At 37.2% G+C, this 19,718-nt stretch overlaps 2 protein-coding genes across 4 annotated transcripts in view; both read right to left on the minus strand.

The window, feature by feature from the left end:
* Positions 1–2,071: 2,071 nt before the first annotated feature.
* LOC107092425 (tubulin beta chain-like) lies at positions 2,072–10,008 on the minus strand. Its single transcript, XM_015386910.1, has 4 exons — positions 9,810–10,008; positions 9,366–9,474; positions 6,266–6,376; positions 2,072–3,474 (listed from the first exon to the last, which is right to left on the minus strand). Exons 1-4 carry the CDS (start codon positions 9,864–9,866, stop codon positions 2,390–2,392), a joined length of 1,362 nt encoding a protein of 453 aa, XP_015242396.1. The 5' UTR covers positions 9,867–10,008; the 3' UTR covers positions 2,072–2,389.
* Positions 10,009–11,390: 1,382 nt separating this feature from the next.
* The window catches only part of LOC107092419 (solute carrier family 22 member 23-like), a 50,365-nt gene continuing 42,037 nt past the window's right edge, over positions 11,391–19,718 (minus strand). For all 3 annotated transcript variants that reach the window (XM_015386901.1, XM_015386902.1, XM_015386903.1), the window contains 3 exons: positions 17,555–17,587; positions 16,435–16,561; positions 11,391–15,834 (listed from right to left, as the gene is read on the minus strand). In XM_015386901.1, coding sequence (XP_015242387.1) covers positions 14,337–15,834; positions 16,435–16,561; positions 17,555–17,587 — 1,658 coding nt within the window. In that variant the 3' untranslated portion in view covers positions 11,391–14,336. The remainder of the gene's footprint in view (positions 15,835–16,434; positions 16,562–17,554; positions 17,588–19,718) is intronic.

A 19,718-nucleotide genomic window follows, 5' to 3' on the forward strand; every position in this document is an offset into this window, starting at 1 on the left:
AAAACAAAGTAGTTTGTCACCTTGGCTTATGGGAACACAACATTGTGTTCTATCTTTGTTGTTGTCATCCACTAATTAATCCCTCTGGCCATCATTCATCTTAAAGCATGTGTTCTGACAGTCAAATTGTACATTCATAGTTTCTCTAGTACATTTATGGGCGGGGCCCTAATGTACAAAAAACCTCTGGAACCTGTTTCTCTTTATCTCTCTCTGCATGTTTGTGTTAACTTGTTTCCATCTCTCGAGGTGTATTGATCCATATCTGTTTTATTAAATTGCTTTTAAGGGTGTGCATCATATTTCAAGGTTTCATCCATCAACACCTTTACCTTTTTATAGCTTCAACAAAACAGGCTTTAACTGAAAGACAACTAGACTTTAAGCAGCATGGAGGTCAATACATGCTGCTTAAATACAGCCTGTATTGTGGTTGGCAAGATCTAGATGACTGAGAATTTACACAAGTATCTTTCCATGGTTTGTTTGCTTTCTGTGTAAAATAGATAAACAGTGCAAGTGATTTATTGCTCATCCTTCTTTGCTCAGATATGATAGATAGATATTCTTGCTAAAAAAATGCAACACACCAGGGTGTGACAATAGTAGTCATTGTTTGAACTACATACTCATAGTGAACTCACACATGTTTCTCAAGGACGTTGCTGTTAGATTTGATGTGACAAACTTTCATATAATGTTAAAAGTGGGAAAAGTTGTGACAGGAAAAAAATTTTCATTACTACTCATGAAGTGAAGAGTGGGCCTTTTTATGTTTTTTTTTTTTTTTTTTTTTTCAAAATAGTGCCTGCTTTGGTTTTAAAAAGCCAACACATAGATAAAGGAAGTTGACACCATGTCAACTTTTTATTTTCTGTAATCTACCCTTTACCCATTGTTGCAAAAGGTATGAGCTCTGTGCATAAAGATGCAAAGATAAACGGCATAAATGATACAACGAAATCAAGCATAATAACAACATAACAACCCGACAAATTTTGGTTGGCCCCCCTTTGCTGGCAGAATCGCCCTGATAACTCAAGGCATGGACACCACCCTAGTCCTGGAGGGTTAAGCCCTGTATTTTGCCATAGGACCTTCAATGACCAAGCTTCAACATCCTAAAAATACTTAATTAAATTTCAGTCTAGGAAATTGAGGGCCAAGACTACCACCCCCACCCCCCCTCCACAATCCATTACCGGTACTTATATCAGCTTTGTTTTGTAAATGGCTTCATAATTCAGGTGAAAGAGGCTAAAGCTTTAGAAAATGGAGTTCTTGTCAAACAGTGGACTAATATGTGACAATGATTTATGTTGCATGTTTCAAAGTGACGTTAACATGGATGGCAGGTTTGTCAGCATTACTCAACAGTATCAAACTGCCTGGGCTGACTTAGTTCCACCATTTACCCCAATGACATGTGTCATCATTTTTGAGCACTGCACATTCAACCTACCGTGAAAAAGAGAAAAGGATTTGTCAGAAAGCTCTGCATTCCACGTCTGTTGCTTATCTGCCCATTGCTTCATTGTTCGGGTGACAGTAGCTGATGTGTTGAACATCAGTCATGCTTTTACTTAGACCATGATCATCAATAACTGTCAGGAATAATCCCGAAAAGGCTGCAGTTTTGGAGATGCTCCGGTCTATTGTTAGGATATCCTTTGCAATTTGAACCTTTACAAACTAGCTGTTATTAGCTCCTTAGCCTTGCGCATTTGTTGAAAAATTGTGTAAGAAAATGTGTCACCTCTACCGTGACCAGATGTATGGAATAAAGCTGTTGAAAGAAATATACAAAAAAACAAAACAAAAAAACAACCAAAAGCTAAGGTTCTGCTTGTTTTATTACTTCTTTAAAAAACAATAAAGGCTCAGTGTAGAAATCGTAACGTCAGCAGTAGACACCTTGATCAGCTCTACATGTGAAACTTTAATAACTTTCAATCTGTCAATTGACAAAAACAGAAAAAAAAATACTTAAATTATTATGTTTTATCTCCAAACTTCTACACATTGTCACATGGTTCTAATGTTTCATTAATGACAGAATAGACATAGACATATAATTTAGTTTGGATTTTTTATTTGGCACTGTAGACCATAGATGCAAGACAATTTTTTACAAAACTGTGTTTAGCGCATGTCTTTATTTCTTCTGACATTTGCAAAGCAAAGCAGTGCTATGGAAAAAACGCATATCATCCCTTAAGTTTTTTCAAGTCTTAACACTACTAATCAGCTTTGGCAGCAGCAATGTTTTTCAGCAGCAATGTCTTGACTATAAACAACAAACTTCATTTTACTTTGCATTGTTAAATTACATATCTTTATAACAAGCATACTACATATATTCTAAAGCTAGTTCAATGTTGGTGCTTAATCAGTGGCGAACATCATGCCGTACATCTTCCTCATCTTCAATTTCGTCTTCCTCATATTCGCCAATTTCATCGGCAGTGGCATCCTGGTACTGCTGGTACTCTGACACAAGGTCATTCATATTGCTCTCCGCCTCAGTGAATTCCATCTCATCCATTCCCTCTCCGGTGTACCAGTGAAGGAAGGCCTTACGACGGAACATGGCAGTGAACTGTTCCGAGATTCTCCTGAAGAGCTCCTGGATTGCTGTGCTATTCCCAATGAAGGTGGCGGACATCTTGAGGCCACGAGGGGGAATGTCGCAAACAGCAGTCTTCACATTGTTGGGAATCCATTCCACAAAGTAGCTGCTGTTCTTATTCTGGACACTCAGCATCTGCTCATCAACTTCCTTCATGGACATGCGCCCACGAAAGATGGCCGCCACTGTGAGATAGCGCCCGTGGCGGGGGTCACAAGCTGCCATCATGTTCTTGGCATCAAACATTTGTTGAGTGAGCTCTGGCACAGAGAGGGCACGGTACTGCTGGCTACCTCGACTGGTAAGAGGTGCGAAGCCTGGCATGAAGAAATGCAAACGAGGGAAGGGAACCATGTTGACGGCCAGCTTGCGAAGATCAGCATTGAGTTGGCCAGGGAAGCGAAGGCAGGTGGTCACTCCGCTCATGGTGGCTGACACCAGGTGGTTAAGGTCTCCATAGGTTGGTGTTGTAAGCTTCAAGGTGCGGAAGCAAATATCATACAGGGCCTCATTGTCGATGCAGAAGGTCTCATCTGTGTTTTCCACAAGCTGGTGAACAGAAAGGGTGGCGTTGTAAGGCTCTACCACAGTGTCAGATACTTTTGGGGAAGGCATGACACTGAAGGTGTTCATGATCCTGTCAGGGTACTCCTCACGGATCTTGCTAATGAGCAGTGTGCCCATCCCAGACCCTGTGCCTCCGCCCAGTGAGTGGGTAAGCTGGAAGCCCTGGAGGCAGTCACAGTTTTCAGACTCCTTTCTCACCACATCCAGCACCGAGTCCACAAGCTCAGCTCCCTCTGTATAGTGACCTTTGGCCCAGTTATTTCCAGCTCCACTTTGACCTATACAGTTAAAAGGTTAAAAATAATTCTTGTTGAAACAACTTTAAAGAACATGTACAATTTGAAAAAATAAGCATGATCCACAAATTGCTCTTTTAACATTGTTGTACTTGGAGAACTGAGTTTACTCTATTGTTTTTCAATTGGTCAGTGTTCGTAAACCCAAACCTAAAACTTTATTATCAAAGCACTAAATAAAATGTTGATCATCAAGTTTGTTATTGTTGAATCAAATTTGTATTAATGTTAAATGTTATTGTTAAAAACTGTGCAGATAAAAATGTTCAAATGCATAAAAAAAAACTACTTTTTTTTTAAGCTATTAAGTTTTAAGCTATTTTCTTACTTTTGTTCATAGCCCTTAGATAGGAAACCTAAGTGTTCAACAAATATTATCTGGTATTATTATTATTATTATATGCTTTTTACCATTATTACCTTCAACTACCTGGCTTAGAACCTCATCTTTCTTTTATAAACACTCTCAACTGGGCGAAATCTTTATAAATCACCAGCAACAAGCCCACATTAAAAAAAATGGCCCTTCCCAATTAAAAGCCAGCCAAATGACAGCCAACTTCCAGCCACTGAAGTGACCCCCTCCTCCTGGGTGTGAATATTTTTTAACTCTGTTTCCACCCTTTCACTGAATTACAGGGTCTGACCAGAAGAAGGAGCTTCTCTTTATATCTTAATGTCCAAAATTCATGGCAGAAAGAATATTTTAGTACAAAGATTGATGTTTAAAAAAATTGTAGCGACCAGCAAAGGGCCCATAAAGGAAAGTGGGGAAATTTTGAATGGCTTCTACAGTATTTTAGTGCTCCTAATTCTGAATCCTTGAACATCAGGTCCTTAGAGCTAAGATGAAGATGGATGAGGCTAAAAACAGGCAGTCGCAAATGAAACTACTTTATATTAAAATATAACATATTTTCACTAAATAACAAAAAATGTTGTGGTTGGAACATGACAATCAAAGTTAATACTCTATAAATGATGCTGTCTTAAGGTGTAAAGATTCAAATTAGCAACTCATTGAGAGTATGGTACTACAGCGTAGTCTTTTTACATAGATTATGATAAAACTAAGAATTAAATGCTGCCTTAAACATGATTCTAAGTAACACTGTGACATGGTCTGTAACAAAATGGATTCACATTTTTGTTTTCATAAAAAGTGCAATACCTGTTAAAGTTGTATATCACCAATTAGTTTTTCAGAATTTTGTTCCTGTAATGTTACGGGACGCAGCTGAAATCTAACTGCCTTTCATACTTCAGCGCAATGGTTACCATAGTTTTACCTCGCAGTACAACATTTGTTTTTTTAAAACAACTTTCACATAAGATAAAGATCATTAACATTCCTCCACATTCACAATGACCCATTTAAAGAACACCTGCTAACAGATTGTCAGGTCTTTACAACCAAAGTTACAGACAATCCTTAGCCTCAGTAAACTGAGTTTTGCAACTGAAAAGTTGGTTACATCTCACTAAACGAAATTTGTTTTAAAAGGTTCCGTAGATAAAAGTATTAAGAACCTATATGATTTTTACTGCTAAAGCTACTTTAAAACAGTAGCTTTAGCAGTTCTTTTTGGATATTTTTTTGATTGATTTTTCAATTAATTGATTAATAATCAGATAGGTTCCTTAAAGAAGATTTTTTTTTTCACAGATTTTAACCAGGTAAAAACTAAAACGTCTCCACGTGCAGAGTTATGGATAGAGCATATTGACAGACAAATAAAGTTTTTTTTGTCTTAAATTCAAAATATTTATATATTTTTTTACTATTTTTATATAATTAATGCTTTAAGTGGGTCACTCTGTCAGCTAAAGGCATGTTTTAGAGACTCTATACACTAGTTTATGATTAATCGATTTGTAAATTAGTTGATTATTTCAATAATCCATTAATCACAATTAATCCGATGAATTGTTTCAGCTACAATCAAAAAATAATACAACTGGTCCCAAAGCTAAGTTGATCTCAAATTGGTTTCATGATACAGCTTTCAAACATTTTGAACGAGTATTTAGATACAATACATATAGAGTATTTAATACTCCAATGGCCTTTTCAGTAAGTCAGTAGATCAAAATTCATGGGACACTTTTTGAGGATGTGGTGGAATAGGAAATTGAAATTGTCAATGTTGAGCTGTTAAATCTGCAACTACAACAACCTTTGTGAGCAACTTTTGACCACATCTTGTTCAAGCTACACCCAAAGACAAAACCTAGTGCTTGTAATATGTGGTCAAGGGGCAAGTAAGGTAAAATGGTCTGAGTCATTAAATCTAATCATGTTGGGTAACTCAATTCACTTTAAGACAAAAGCCTGTTTAATTCACCCCTTTTCAAATGAAGAACTAAACACATCAATAACTATGACGTAATTTTATTGTGACTAATAAAGTATATTGCAACAGGAGTTCTGCGTCTATCTTTTGTTAAAGGTAATTACTGACTAGTTCCTAGGAAGCTAAAAATAAAAAGCCCAACAGTGATGCATATTTTTTTCATCATAGCCTTGATTGTAATGAAGACATCATCGGAAGAGACTTATGACTGACAATTCTGCAGTTAACCATTGTTTTTCACACCACAGAGGTGATTGCCTAATAATGTTGTGCTGCAATTTCCCTAACTAAAAGGTACAGAGCTCTCTGATGAATCTCGGCATAGATTTTACAGTATGTGACAGAAGCTGCTGACACAATGCTGTTATGTCCAGTTCACACAAATTAAGTGCTGACATTTGGATTTAATGTTCACTCACCAAAAACAAAGTTGTCAGGTCTGAAGAGCTGTCCAAATGGGCCAGAGCGAACAGAATCCATAGTTCCAGGCTCCAAGTCCACCAAGATGGCACGTGGCACAAATTTGCTGCCTGTGAATACATGGACGGTTGGGATGGCAAGTAGTAATAGGGGGAAAAAAGCAGTAAGTAAGAGTGTGAAAAACATTGTTACTCTTGCATGTTCAGGATTAACCAATTCTAACATCTGAAAAATTAAGCAAAAAAAAAAAAAAAAGTCTCTTCCCGGTGTAAAAAAATGAATTAAAAGTGAGCAGCATTTCAGTTTCTAAACAAAAATGTAATTTAGACAATATATTATTACAGTTCAGTCTAGGAGTGTGATTTTTATCAGGAAGAATCTTATTTTAGTGATCTACAAATGGAACAGCAGTGCTTTTAATAAATGTAAAAACGGCATGCCACAGTCTGCTTCATATAAACTTACAAATTAACTCAAGCAAAAATATTAGACTTCACCATCTTTCTCTTCTTTGCAGCTGTAGCGCTGCTTCTGTCTCTGTTTTTTATTTTATTATTTTTTTTTTTTTCATTTCTGGATTAAAATCTCTAGTTCCAGTGGGTTGAAACAGGCACTTCCTGTTGCCTGTTGTCATGGTGACTCGTCGAATCGGTGTTCCACTGATAAAGGCTGTTCATACCTGTTACGCATATGCTAAATCGAACTAATTCATAGCAGCCATTGTGAAACAGAAAACTCAAGAGTTCCCAACATTAGTCTATAATTTCCCTCTGGGATTATTAAAGTATGTCTGATTAGACTAGATCAATTTAGAGGTGCAGATTTGAATCTGAATTCGTTAAACATGCTTCGTTAAAAGGACCCCTGATCTGAATCATATCAACAGATGTGAAAGTCAATGATAAGATCTAGAGAGTCATTTATAAGTTTAGGACTGCAGCAAACGGCGGTGTGAGTCATTGGCCACAAAACAGAAAACATTGTTATTACAGCTGTGCACCTCCCCAGGAGTGGCTGGCCAACAAAATAACTGAAAGATATAATGATTCATACACAAGTTCAAAAGTGCCCGGATCAGCATCTAATCTTAAGATCTGCGTCATAGTTCTTCAATAAGAAAAAAAGTGGGCAAAACTGGATCTATGGGAACATTCCAAAACAAACATTTCTACTGATCAAAAAGAAAAGAGAGGCTTGGTCAAGATTTGTTTTTTTTTGGGATGGATGAGACCGAAGTGAAACTTCTCGAAAGCTGTGGTTCCAGTAACATCTGGACTGAAATCATTAGAGGTGGCACTATAGTCTGATGGTCTGGGGCTGCTTAACCTTAGATATCTGGATAATTTACCATAACTAAACAAGTTATCAGTTCTGTTCCTTCCAGAAAATATTAGAGGATGTTGACTCGTAGTCTGTGAATTTAGGCATATATATATATATATATATAATTTTTTTTTTTATAACAAAACAAAACAGTTATCAGCATACATCTTATACATCTTTGAAAAGTCTAGAGTCAAAGTTTGGAGGATGGTCATCTTTGGAATTATTCTGGTTTGTCATTGAGTTTGTTTATCTGAAATATTTGAGAACGATAAAGCAAACATACTAGTAATCTTTAAGGTTTCATATGCCTTTTTTATGATACAGAATGTATTTAAAGGAATGGTTGACTTAAAAGTAAAAACATGTTTAAACATAATTTACTAAACCTGCACCTCCTTTTTTGTCCAGCCCTCTCTTTGCCTGGGATGCTTGTAACATTAAACATCTATCAGGCAAAATGCTGCAGCATGCTGCACTGCTTTGGGCTGAAGGTTTTCATTACGCTGAGTTCTGCAGATTCCAATCGGAGTAAGATTCTGCAGTCAATAAACTGTTTTCTTATTTTATTTTTCTCAATGATAAAGTTGTGTTGTTTAACTGTTTAATAAACTACTGAGGAGTCTGTCGTGAACATATTTAGTCTAAAGACAGTTGTCAGCGATGGTGATGACAGCATGCTACACTGAAACAAAAGGATCATTGTTGAGACACACTAGCCTTAAGCAGACCAGCTCATGTTTCTTTTTTTTTTTTTAGATGAGGTTTTATCTAAATACACCTGGAAAAGTCATGCTGATGTGTTTGTCTCTTACTAAAATCCCAAACCGAAATTGTACTTCAAAACTGAAAGAGCTCGGCACAGAGCAAGCATGTAGGGTGATTGGGATATGGTACAACAAATAGCCTAAAAGAAAACCGAAGGGAAGTGCTCAGGGTCAGATATACTGCATGTTTCCCCTGTAGAGAAGGAAAAAGGGATGGGAAGGAAGAGGGAGGGAGGGACACAGAGACATTTTAGCAGGTTCGCTGTCCTATTTCTTTTTCCCTTGCATCCATAGTGCAACCTATTTCCCCCGCAGAAACGTCCCACTGGCCCCTTAAAGACATCTCTAAGCGCATATCCTTCGTTTGCGCTTTCCTGTATTAACTACCGTCCCAAAGCCCGTACTGGGTAGGGCGAGTGGACCAATCAGCTGGCAGTGGGTGTAACGTCGAAACACTGGCGGAGGAAACACGTGCATCAGAATGTGAGTTCCGCTGGTTTGCTGCATCTTCGTCACACTGACAGAAAATCACAAGTTAGGTTTAAAATCACGCAATTAATTCCAAATAGAAGATCCTGTTTGAAATATATATATATATATTTTTTTTTGACCGCATACATTTGCTTTCAGAAAAAGGGCAAATGTCAACCTGCGGCATAGAGCTACGGCCCTGCAGATTGGGCGTCACCGTGTTGCTAGGGCAACACGATGAGAATGGAAGAAATCATCCAATTCTCGTTCACTCCCCACCACCACTTTCAATGTAGACGCCCTCCACAGCTGTGTGACTACATTGGGAGTGACACTCGATAGTTAAGGGGTAGTGCTTAGGGGGCCAGGGTACTGTATGGTAGCATTCAGATGAGATATGTGCGCAGAAGGTCATACAAGGATGATGAGAAACACACACACAAACTTAAAAAAAAAAAAAAAAAAAACTTATTGCGTGTGGTTAAATATTCAGATGTATTTTTATTTACACAATTAAAAATATATATTGTTTTATTACCTGAGGCCTCATTGTAGTAGACATTTATCCTCTCCAGCTGCAGGTCACTGTCACCTTGGTAACTACCGGTGGGGTCGATGCCATGCTCATCACTAATCACCTCCCAGAACTGATGAACAGCAACAAATATACTTTTCAATTAGCCTGTTTTTTTTCTTTTGCAGAGTAAATATATAAATCGTGCAAAGAGTGATTTTAAAGCGTTTTCGAGAGAACTAATTTCAGTGCTGCGCATCCCATGGCATAGTATCGGGCTACTGCACTGCAGGGGCCGAACCCCACCCCACATCTTACATGCTGTATTAAACTTTATTTTTATTTTCATAACCAGACCCGATCAGAACGACAGTTTAGCTGACTAAATAACAAAAAAATTAATATCTTGACACTTTAATTAAGTCCTTAAAGAGGTAAAAAAAAAAAAAAAAAAAAAAGTATTTATACCTTTGCCCCGATCTGATTTCCACACTGTCCAGCCTGGATGTGAACGATTTCCCTCATGGTGAGCTGCGGATGTGGCCGGAGAGCTTATATTCTCGACTCAAGCTTCGTCCGGTGGTCTGTCTGGCACCTTTCTCAAAATCAGCTGTATTTATGTCCTGTGCGTCGATCTGGCCAAATAAAAAGGACGCATTGCTGTCTGGATGACGTTCAGCACGGCGCAGCATCTCTTCCAGCCAATAGGAGAGCCAGGGTTTGATGCAGCGCTCCTGGTGATGCTGCTGCATCATCCTTTCCTGACATCACCTTGCCACGTGCATGGAAACGTTTGGCTTTTTTTTGCTGGATTTCGACTTTTCTCCGCAGATCCCTTGGTTGATTGGTTTCTGTTTGTGCGTTTGCAGATTTATCTGGCAGGTGTATATTCATGTAAATGCAAAAGTTGTGTATGAGCAAGAGAAAGGATGTAGTTTTATGAACATGATGTTCCTATTTGAGGAATGCTAAATTAACATATAGAGCAAAACAAGTCCACTGCTACAGAATATGCGTCTAACATGACCCTTCGCGCATCCACTTCAAAATAAAAGCCCTGCAAATTCTGCTGCGTCACAGTTTTTAAAAAAAAACTTCTCCATATGTAGAGGATCTGGGTTACCACAGATAATTTATTATGCCTTGATTTTTCAGCTGAATTGTATGGAATAAATATTGAGAGAATTTGTTCGCATTTTTATTTTTACATTCCAAACTTCAGGCATATTTTGATCTGTTTGGGGGTTTTTTTACCTTATAGGGTCTAAGCAACAAGCAATTTCCGTACATTGCTGTAAGTCATTGCTGCTGTAGTTGGATGTTCTCATCTTTCCTATTTTGATGATGGTTAGGAAAATATTGATCTTTTCAAATTTATAAACACAAAGGCACAGATTATGCCTTTTTGTATTTGTTAAATACAAAAAAATTAATGAAAATAAAAAAAAGGAAAGAAAGAGAAGAAAAAATAAATATATAAGATACTGGTGATCAGATTTCATCAATAAATAGTGGTTTATTTCAACAACATGTATGGCTTATGTACAAGTGCATTATCTCTGTTAAGATAACATCAAAATGAAATCAGACATAAATGTACAATCTATGGTTTTTGTTTTTTAGTCTTTTTACATTCATTTAAATCTCCCAACAAAGAGATGTTGAGTTGCTCAACTGAGAGACACAAAACCTGAAATGTGTGCTCTGGGTACTTCATGATTTCAGCTGGGTTCAACACTAACCCATCACTCTTTTTTTTTGTTTTCTTTATCCACTGCTCCTTCATATTCTCTTTCCAACAATAAATGTCAGCCCTATAGAATAGTCGCTGGTGCAGTCACTGCTCTGCATTGCTTTCCTTTAACTTTGCATGTAAACAAAACAAAATAACATAGAAATAAATCAAATGTTGGAATAGGTGCATACAGTAACTCAGAACAAGCAATGTGATCTCTCCCCTCAGAGCTAAAATAGCTGCATGGTAGCATGTGAAGTAACAGATGTTGGAGGAGACAGTACCAGTGTTGTGCTGTGTTGCTGATTGTTATCTTTTTTTTTTTTTACTTACTCTGGATTTGCATTTTTCTTTCAAGTATATTAGATTTAATGTCAATGCACACCAAGAGACTTAATCAGAGAAAAACTCAGAACCAACTGAGGAATCCACCCACTCACAAACATGACATCTACTGTAAAAGTTAATGTGTGACTAGAAGTTCCTATTCTCTTCCAAATTTAAACCTGTTTTCCCTTTTAATATAAGTGTAAATATGCGAGTCTAATTTTAAACAAATTGCAGGTCTTTGTGCTTTGACGTCTAGCAGCATTGAACATGACATACACTATTTGTATATGGTATGAAACAACCACTTCTACATCTCATTTAAATCATTAATGATACAATCTGATAAATTACCATCATTAATCAATCAGCAAGCAGGCTTTTTTTTGCCTAATTTTTCCAAATACATACATTTGAGAAACACTTGAGGTTTGCTCAATCATTCCAACACTTAAAGATATGTAGCATTTTCAACAGTGAGCAAAGTGTAAGGTTTTTCACAGGTCTCTCACATGATAACAGAGTATTTTATAGGTCTGGCGATGATTTAAATCCTGAATAACACCTCAACACATCCCTGGATACATGATCTACTAAATCTTATCACATTTCAGATCACAAGACATTGTCTGTCTTTAAAGTTATACAGTACGGCACAATTATTGTTATTATTATTACTAACGATTATTGTGAGGCTTGTTGTAAACAGTAGTACATCCACAGTCATACATCCCCCTGTACACAAGTATTACTACCTCAAAAGCAGGAAGTAATACAACTGTCATGTTACACACATATTTAACTCAAGTAGGCTGCAGTCCAAAGGTGGACGAAGGCTTTGGAAGGAAAAGGTGATTCCATGAGAAAGAGCCTTTTGTTTTGTTAAAATCAACAGGTTATTTTGGAAAGTGTCAATTTGTGTAGTGCAATGTATTTTTAAAGAATTGTTTTGCACGTGCATGTGCAAATATGTATGCAAGAAAACAATGCCATAATATGTTAATGCCAGAACATGATTTTGAAAACACACACATACTATACGTTATCAATGCAGCAATGATTGGCAATCGCATCAATCATTTTGGACAACTCTTTTTTTCTTTTTTTTTTTCTTTTTTTAAGGTTTAACAGTTTTGTTGACACTTTCACAATAACATTTCATGCTTTGTCCCCACTGCACAAGAATAAAGTGCCACCATATGAAGGTGCCACGAATACTGTAATAAGGATGTATAGCTCTGTACATTAAGGGCACACCAGGGAGAGTTCTGAAGAAAAAAATACTTTGGAGTTTAAAAACAAAACTGAGTTAAGCTAAAGAACTAGGTGAACCTACATGATCATGTGTATAAAAAAGAAAGAAAGCATTTGTATATCATTATTTTCATTGGGTGAAACAACTCTAAAAAAAAAAAAAAGGTTGTTCCTTATCCACAAAAATCACGTGCTAAAAAGGCAGTCTAGTTTTTCATCTAACAAATCAAATGGCAAAACATATTTTCTGGACTCATTATGCAAGTTGAGAAGAATTTGGAAACAAAAATTTGAAGTTATGCCACATTTAGATTTACATGCTGAGATGGGAAGGCCATCTTTTGTTAACTGTGACTTGCTCTGATTGCTTCAGTTGAAAGGTTGGTAAAACCTGTTAAATTTTGCAGAAAAGGAGAGAGAAATTTATTTATTTTAGTTATAATAATGATTAAAAAAAGAAAGAAAAAATATATATACCTTTGGCAATAGCAATACAGTTAAAACCCTATAAACCCTAATCTGTATTCTGGAAATCTCAAATGGATTCATTAACAAAGAAGCCAGTGTTTAACTGTTACCTGACTCCCATGAAAACTCTATCCCTTTGCTTAGTATGTTTGAAAAAAAAAAAGAAAGTAAATCAACTGGAGCCATTGTCTGATGATTTCATGGTGTAGGGAGTTGTAAAAACAAGGTATTATTTAAACAGCATTGGATTGGCATATTCGTCCTTTTCTATGCTGATATGAAATGTTCTGGGACACAATTTTAGGGTAAAAACTCTCATTAGAACCATCAAATTATGAAGCTGAAAAGGGATTTAAAGTGTTTCTGCTTAGAACGCAGACTTAGAGCTGAGAATTCTTAAGAAATTGGCACATAAACAAACCTACTGACCCAGGATTTAACATGGCATTTCTACTCCACATTTCTTTCCAGAGTTATTCCTTGGAGCTAGGAAAAACACTGGACTGCTATGTATTTTTTTTTTTTGGCACAACATCTAGGTTCATTTTGGTTAGGGCAGCTTTTGGTATTTGTATTTGGTGAAAAAAAACAAACAAACAAAAAAAAAACAAAGTCTCCAAATATTAATTATGTACATTGACAGCAACAATACTGCTTTGTAACATTGCAATTTCTTTGTCCATATCCAAGGCAGATTCTATTTCATTATTTTTGTTTTTTGCCTAACATACCAGTGGTATCTCTATTTGTTGTTGGCTTTTCTTTTCTTCACCAGAGTTGATGACATCTCTGAAATCATGGGTATTTTAAAGTACAGGGGTTTATTCATTTTTCTCTCTCCAATCTGTGCTTTTTCTCAAATACCGAGTACTTTATACGCTGGTGATTTCCAGTCATGTTCCTGAAGAGGATATATTGCCATTTTTGCAAGTTGCCAACCAGCCAGTGGGGCACTCTCACTTGTGTGTTCTCAGTTATTGGCCAAATTCATGATGATGCAAGGAAGGTTGAAGAAGCACTGAGAAACAAAGCAGCTCATGTAAGACAAACCTACTCCAATCCAAGTTGGAACAGTCTTCATGAAGTACCTGAAGTCTGAGTTTAGCAGTACATGCCCACCCTCCCCCAGCTCCACGCTGTTTTATGGATGTGGGTGGCTGCCTCCTGGTGCAACACATAAAGCTTCATGTTTTTTTGGCTACGACACTAAATCATGTCGACGCCATGCTATTGACAGTGTTTTCTGTGCTGGAAGTCTCCCTGTCCATGCTTGACTGGACACCAGAGTCTATAGGGGAAGACACAGTGCTGTCCATTAGAGAGACAGGAGCTGCCTCTGCTGGGTCTAAATCCAACTTGGAATTTGACTGTGCAGAATCTAAGTCTTGAGAAACGGCAGAATCTTGTACAATGTTTGTAGTTGATTCTGGAGTTGAGGTATTGACAATGTCTGTGACAGGGAGAACAGCTGGATTTCTTGTAGTAGTGTGGACAGAGGAAAGGTCAGCTAAGGGTATGTGATCTGAGTCAGTAGGTGGAGGATGTATGTGTTTTGTTGACACAGTGTCTGAACAGGGAGGAGCAGAGGAATTTGAAGGTACATTTAGAACATTGGAGGAGGGCAGATCTAAAGGAGAGGGCCTTGAGTTTCTAATAGGAGTAAATGCAGATTCATCTATTTGTTCTAAATGTAGGGAAATATCAGAGAGTGTGGTAATGGCGGTTAAAGGTTGTGCAGGTGTGTCCAGGTCTGTCTGTGGGACAGGAGAGGGAACAGGGGGTGGAGGAAGGCTGTCATGTATAGATGGTGAAGGAAGGTCTTCCAAAATACCAGGAGATTCCTCAAATACTAATGGTTCAGGTGTTCTAATGATATCATCAATGTCATCATCTTGTGGGTTTGGAGACTCAAGTGTCGAGCTAGGACGGGGCTCGATGACAGGGGTAGTGCTAATCAATGAGGCAGTGGGCATTGTCGGAGAGATCATAGCAGTTGAAGAGTGACGGGAAGCAGCAGTGGCAGGGGAATCGTCGCTTTTAGGAGAAGAAGACATCTCTATTAGTTCAAGTTGTATAATATCTAATGGTGGATCACTAGATTTCTGAACTGCCGGTAGTTCTTCTGCATCAGCCAAAAGTGGAACTGTGTTGCATGGGGTTCTGTCTGAAGGACTGGAAAATAAGAGACGATTTTTGTTAGCTTGTATGATGCTATCTTCACCCTGGGCAGATGTAGGGGCTGGCAGTGGGAACGGCGAAGAGTGGCCGCTAGGCTCTTGTATCTCAAGCTTTTCAGGTTGTTCCTTAACATTAGGAAAATCTCCAGGTGCTATAGTCAAATCGATTGCAGAAGAAGCAGTTGAGCCCATGGTTGACAGAGCAGCATTGGCTGCCTCGTGAAGTGGCGTGTCTTGTACTTTGGCGTAGTCCTTGTTGCTCCCTTGCCGAAGGAGCAGGGCATCCTGTTCTTTTTGTTTCTGTGAGTTTGACAAAGGCTGATGAGCGTTGTCCTCACCATCAAGAAGGGTCTCAGGGAGTGGTCCGTCACGCGTGTTGGGCAAAAGAGGAATACAAATGATGCAAATGAGAGTACAACAGGCAAAAATGATGTGGTGAAGGAAGTAGCCTTTTTGATTGTGTAGCTCCATGATAGGTGCAGTGAGCATACCGAACCCAGCACTGGCCAGTACAAGGCCAACACCACCACCCCTAAAAAAAAAAAAAGAAAAATTATCTAAAACATCAACAAATACATATTTTAAAATCTAAAGGTAAGTTATACCCTGGTTATTTTCTAAAACTCTTGCTTTTAAATGAAATCTGATATTTTTGCTATGCATCCTTCTGATCAGTTACTTTTTCAACAAGCAACAAAAAGCTGCAGGACCACTAGGCAGCCTACATTGAGCAATTGTTGCCTCTTGTGGTATTACTCAAAGCTAGCACCAGAGGGTGCTAAGGCATTTTCATTTGAGCTTCTCCTAATGACCCACATAATAGAGATCAGAACTAACACTATATAGTTATTCTAGGAGGCAAAGGATGTTGTTTAGGATATGCATAGGACATTTTAAAGTTCTTTTAAAAATGTAAAATTGTCAGGAACTCAGTCTTGTAATACAAAGATTCACCAGAAGGTTGTGCCTGTAATATATATTTGTGACTTTAGAAATAAAGATAAATCATTAAGACAGTATTATGATAAAAATAAAAAAAAGGCATAAAGAAAAGAATATGAGTAAAAAGATAAAAACAGCCTTTGTTCTTGTGCAGATGTGATTTTGTATGTGAGGATCAGAGTGGATTTACCTGATCACAGTGGGAGTGATCTCGGCACAGAAGAAGATGCTCAGGTTGCTGACAGCGTGGGAGGAGAACATACCAATGATGGAGAAGGCAATTGAAAAGTTCTTATTCAGCGTACCTGACTGGTCGTCTAAAGAAGCAGGAGACACAAATGCAGCAATTAAAACCAGTACCTTATGTTATTAGTTAATAACTGATTGTGCTTTGTGTAAGAGTTTTAATGATTTTTCAAGGAGTAAAATTATCTTAATTTGTAATACAGTTGATTTCCCATGGAGCAAATTTTAGATGTTCACTATCATAAAGTTACAAATAAAAGGGGGCTGACAACTACAATTGTAAGAACGAGATATTTTAGAAAGCTTTATTTCTGTACAGTTTTGTACATATTGCAATGAAATAGAGAAATAGAGAAGGAATTAAGAAAACTGAAGAATATTTTTTGTAGAAACTCTTTGATCTTCCATAAATACAACACACACAATATAAAAGTAGGGCTTTAACCTGACGGTTAGAGTTGTTCAGCATAGCATGTGGACGGCTTAAGTCCAATAAATGTCTTATTACTCAAGTACAAATAAAACCTGAAGTTTTACAGGTTGGAATTAGATGCCTTATGTTTCTTTTATGACATTTTTTCGATTGTATAAGGGGATTATAAACATCAAATGCAATTTAAAGTTAGAGAATTAAAACTTAAAAGGTTAATAATTGATCAGGCTACATGTAGGGTGTTATAAATAGGTAATGCAGATGGCATAGGTGGCATGGAGATAAGACTGCTGTGCGATCTTTTTTAGTCTCCACTGAGGTACAAAGTTGATAAAAACCAGAGTAAACAAGCACGAATAACCTTGACACGAAAAGAGTAAATCAGTAATAGGATCACCATAATGGCATCAAAATCTTTATTATGGGCTTCATTCTGCAGCACTAAGGTCAAGGAAAACACACACAGATGTTTTCTATAAACCTTGTTTATATACTTTATGATATGCTTCATGCTGTTTCACATTTGCACAATGGGAGAATTTTATTAAAAGTGTGAAAAAACAAAACTTCGACCACAGGTAGATATTTAGTGATATTTTTTTAAAGACAAGAAATAAAAAGATCCACCTACCTATATTTAGATGTTTGTCGTATTTTACAAGCACTGCGAAGACAAGATATCAATAGATAATGATCAGTGAGAAAGCAGGCAAAATCAACACAAAGACTCAAACAAGAAATTAAAACAGGCTCAGACATAAAAACTGAAATATGAACACATGTTGAGCAAAGTTTGTGAATAGTTTAACAACCCAAATGGCGCCAAATAGAACATGAGCATAACCTTGATATGTTGACACAAGTTAAACATTAGATAGCGTGTTTGTTACTGAATAAATAGTGCTGTGCAGTTTGGATCTCCTGGAGGACATTACACACAAGGTGACTAAAATGTATGTAATTATTTCAGGTTATTCTACAGACCAGAGCCAATTCCTTTGTGTTTTCAAATCAAGAACAATGGCTTCATAAATCCTAATGCATAATTAATTTCTGGTCAGTGTTTGGATAATTAGTGTTGGTTTTAGGTTTTATAATTAGGTTTGAGTGTTCAACGTCTTTGCAAATTTGAACTAAGGGGATTGAATTGGGGTTCAGATTCTTTAGGAAGCCATTTGTTTGTTTTTTTTTCTACTGTGGCTATACAGCACAAAACACAGGGAATGCTGGCAGTCTTAACTTGTTGCACAGAAAACAACCGGTAGAACTCTGGTGAAAAAGCTAACCTGATCAAAAAAAATTTAACTGGCCAGCCAGACAATGCCTTTCTGGATGAGAAGCCATGCTGCCAAGACCCACATCTGTTTCTAAGGCTGTGTCCGAACATCCATCCTAAACCCTATATAGAGCACAATATAGTGGTTACGTCATTTTAAATGTGTGTCCGAATGTCTGGTAGATGGAAAAAGTAGTGGACTTAAAATTACCCGCAATGCACCAATGCAAGTAGTGTGTATCAACGGTCACTAGACGAGCTGATATATCCCAGAATGCTTTGCAAGAACTCTCCTCGCAAATCATCGTGAGGTTTGTTTTAGGGGGCGAGACAGAACAAAGATGGAGCAGGCACCGAGCAGTCAGTTAACCGAAAGCACTACAAGATCCAATATATAGTCCCTGCTCTATATAACGATTGAGGGGTTAGGGCGGACGTTTGGACACAGCCTATGTCTAAGAAAACAATGTCTAATCAGATAGGACTTGGGGTAGAAAAATTAAAAAATGTGGGATGTTTTAAATATAACTGCAGCCTGGAAATCAGTTTGTGACACACAGTCTCAGTAGAGCAAGTTTTGAAAATTTTTACAGCATGTGTTTCTAATGACTCAAGCAGCGTTGTCTATGACTAACATATGTGTATCAAATTCAAACAAAGGTGAAATCTATTCATTCATTCTCTTTTAACAGAGCCAGACTTGTTTTCCTCCCCTTTAGTGCTCATTTCAAGGTTAGCTAATCCTCTATTTGTTCATGCATTTTTTTCCTTTTAGATATCTAAAAATGTTACATTATAAATAGCAAGCAAAAAGTCTTATTCATTTAAAAAAAAAAATCTGAAGGCCAGAATGATGGAGTTCATGACCATTCCTGTACCTGTACCTTTTCTGCCATTCCTTCAGAGTTATCTTAAGCCTCCATCCTGCTGCTTAATGCTTTCTTTACCTATTCAGTAAGTTTAGGTTTGAGGTTGTGGTATTCTCTTTTAATTTTCAAAGAATGATTTACACATCACTACATGAAATGCTACATTTTTATCATATTGTTTTTCACTTCCTGATGCTTTTCACTAAATAATCTTCTCTATGAGTCCCCTCGACACCTTTACAGAACAGTGATATAAACAGCGACACAGTTATGGAAACAAATTAATTCCTACAGCAAATGTGTGCAATATGATAGATTTAGGTGTTTCAGAGTAGAGAGTCCTGAAAACCAATGCATGTCTCATTTTCGATAGTGCATTTTTATTAAGAAATATTACATTTTTCCTTTCACTTTACGTTTATACTTTCTGTTCTGAAATGCCATCGAATCCCAACAGAATGGCATGCGTTAATGGTTTCCCGTGTAGAAATAAATGTATCTTAAAAAGTATAGAGTATGAAGACTTTTGTTGAAAACTACCTATATTTAGTAAAATAAACAGTTAAAAGTTTAAAAATAATTAGATCATTAAAAGGCGGAGCTTTACTCTTTCCTACTGTCACGTACAGAAAAAAAGAACTTTAAACAAA

This window comes from Cyprinodon variegatus, unplaced genomic scaffold (assembly GCF_000732505.1).
Source record: "Cyprinodon variegatus isolate N-32 unplaced genomic scaffold, C_variegatus-1.0 Scaffold380, whole genome shotgun sequence".
In the NCBI taxonomy this organism is placed as follows: Eukaryota; Metazoa; Chordata; class Actinopteri; order Cyprinodontiformes; family Cyprinodontidae; genus Cyprinodon; species Cyprinodon variegatus.

What these genes read in the sequence shown, in the direction of transcription:
- LOC107092425 (XM_015386910.1), bottom strand. Translation starts at nt 9,866, where the DNA reads ATGAGGGAAATCGTTCACATCCAGGCTGGACAGTGTGGAAATCAGATC. An exon ending in CTACTACAATGAGGCCTCAG is followed by an intron (nt 6,377 to 9,365) that starts GTAATAAAACAA and finishes ATGTATTCACAG; the next exon opens with GCAGCAAATTTGTGCCACGT. An exon ending in ACCTGACAACTTTGTTTTTG is followed by an intron (nt 3,475 to 6,265) that starts GTGAGTGAACAT and finishes TTAACTGTATAG; the next exon opens with GTCAAAGTGGAGCTGGAAAT.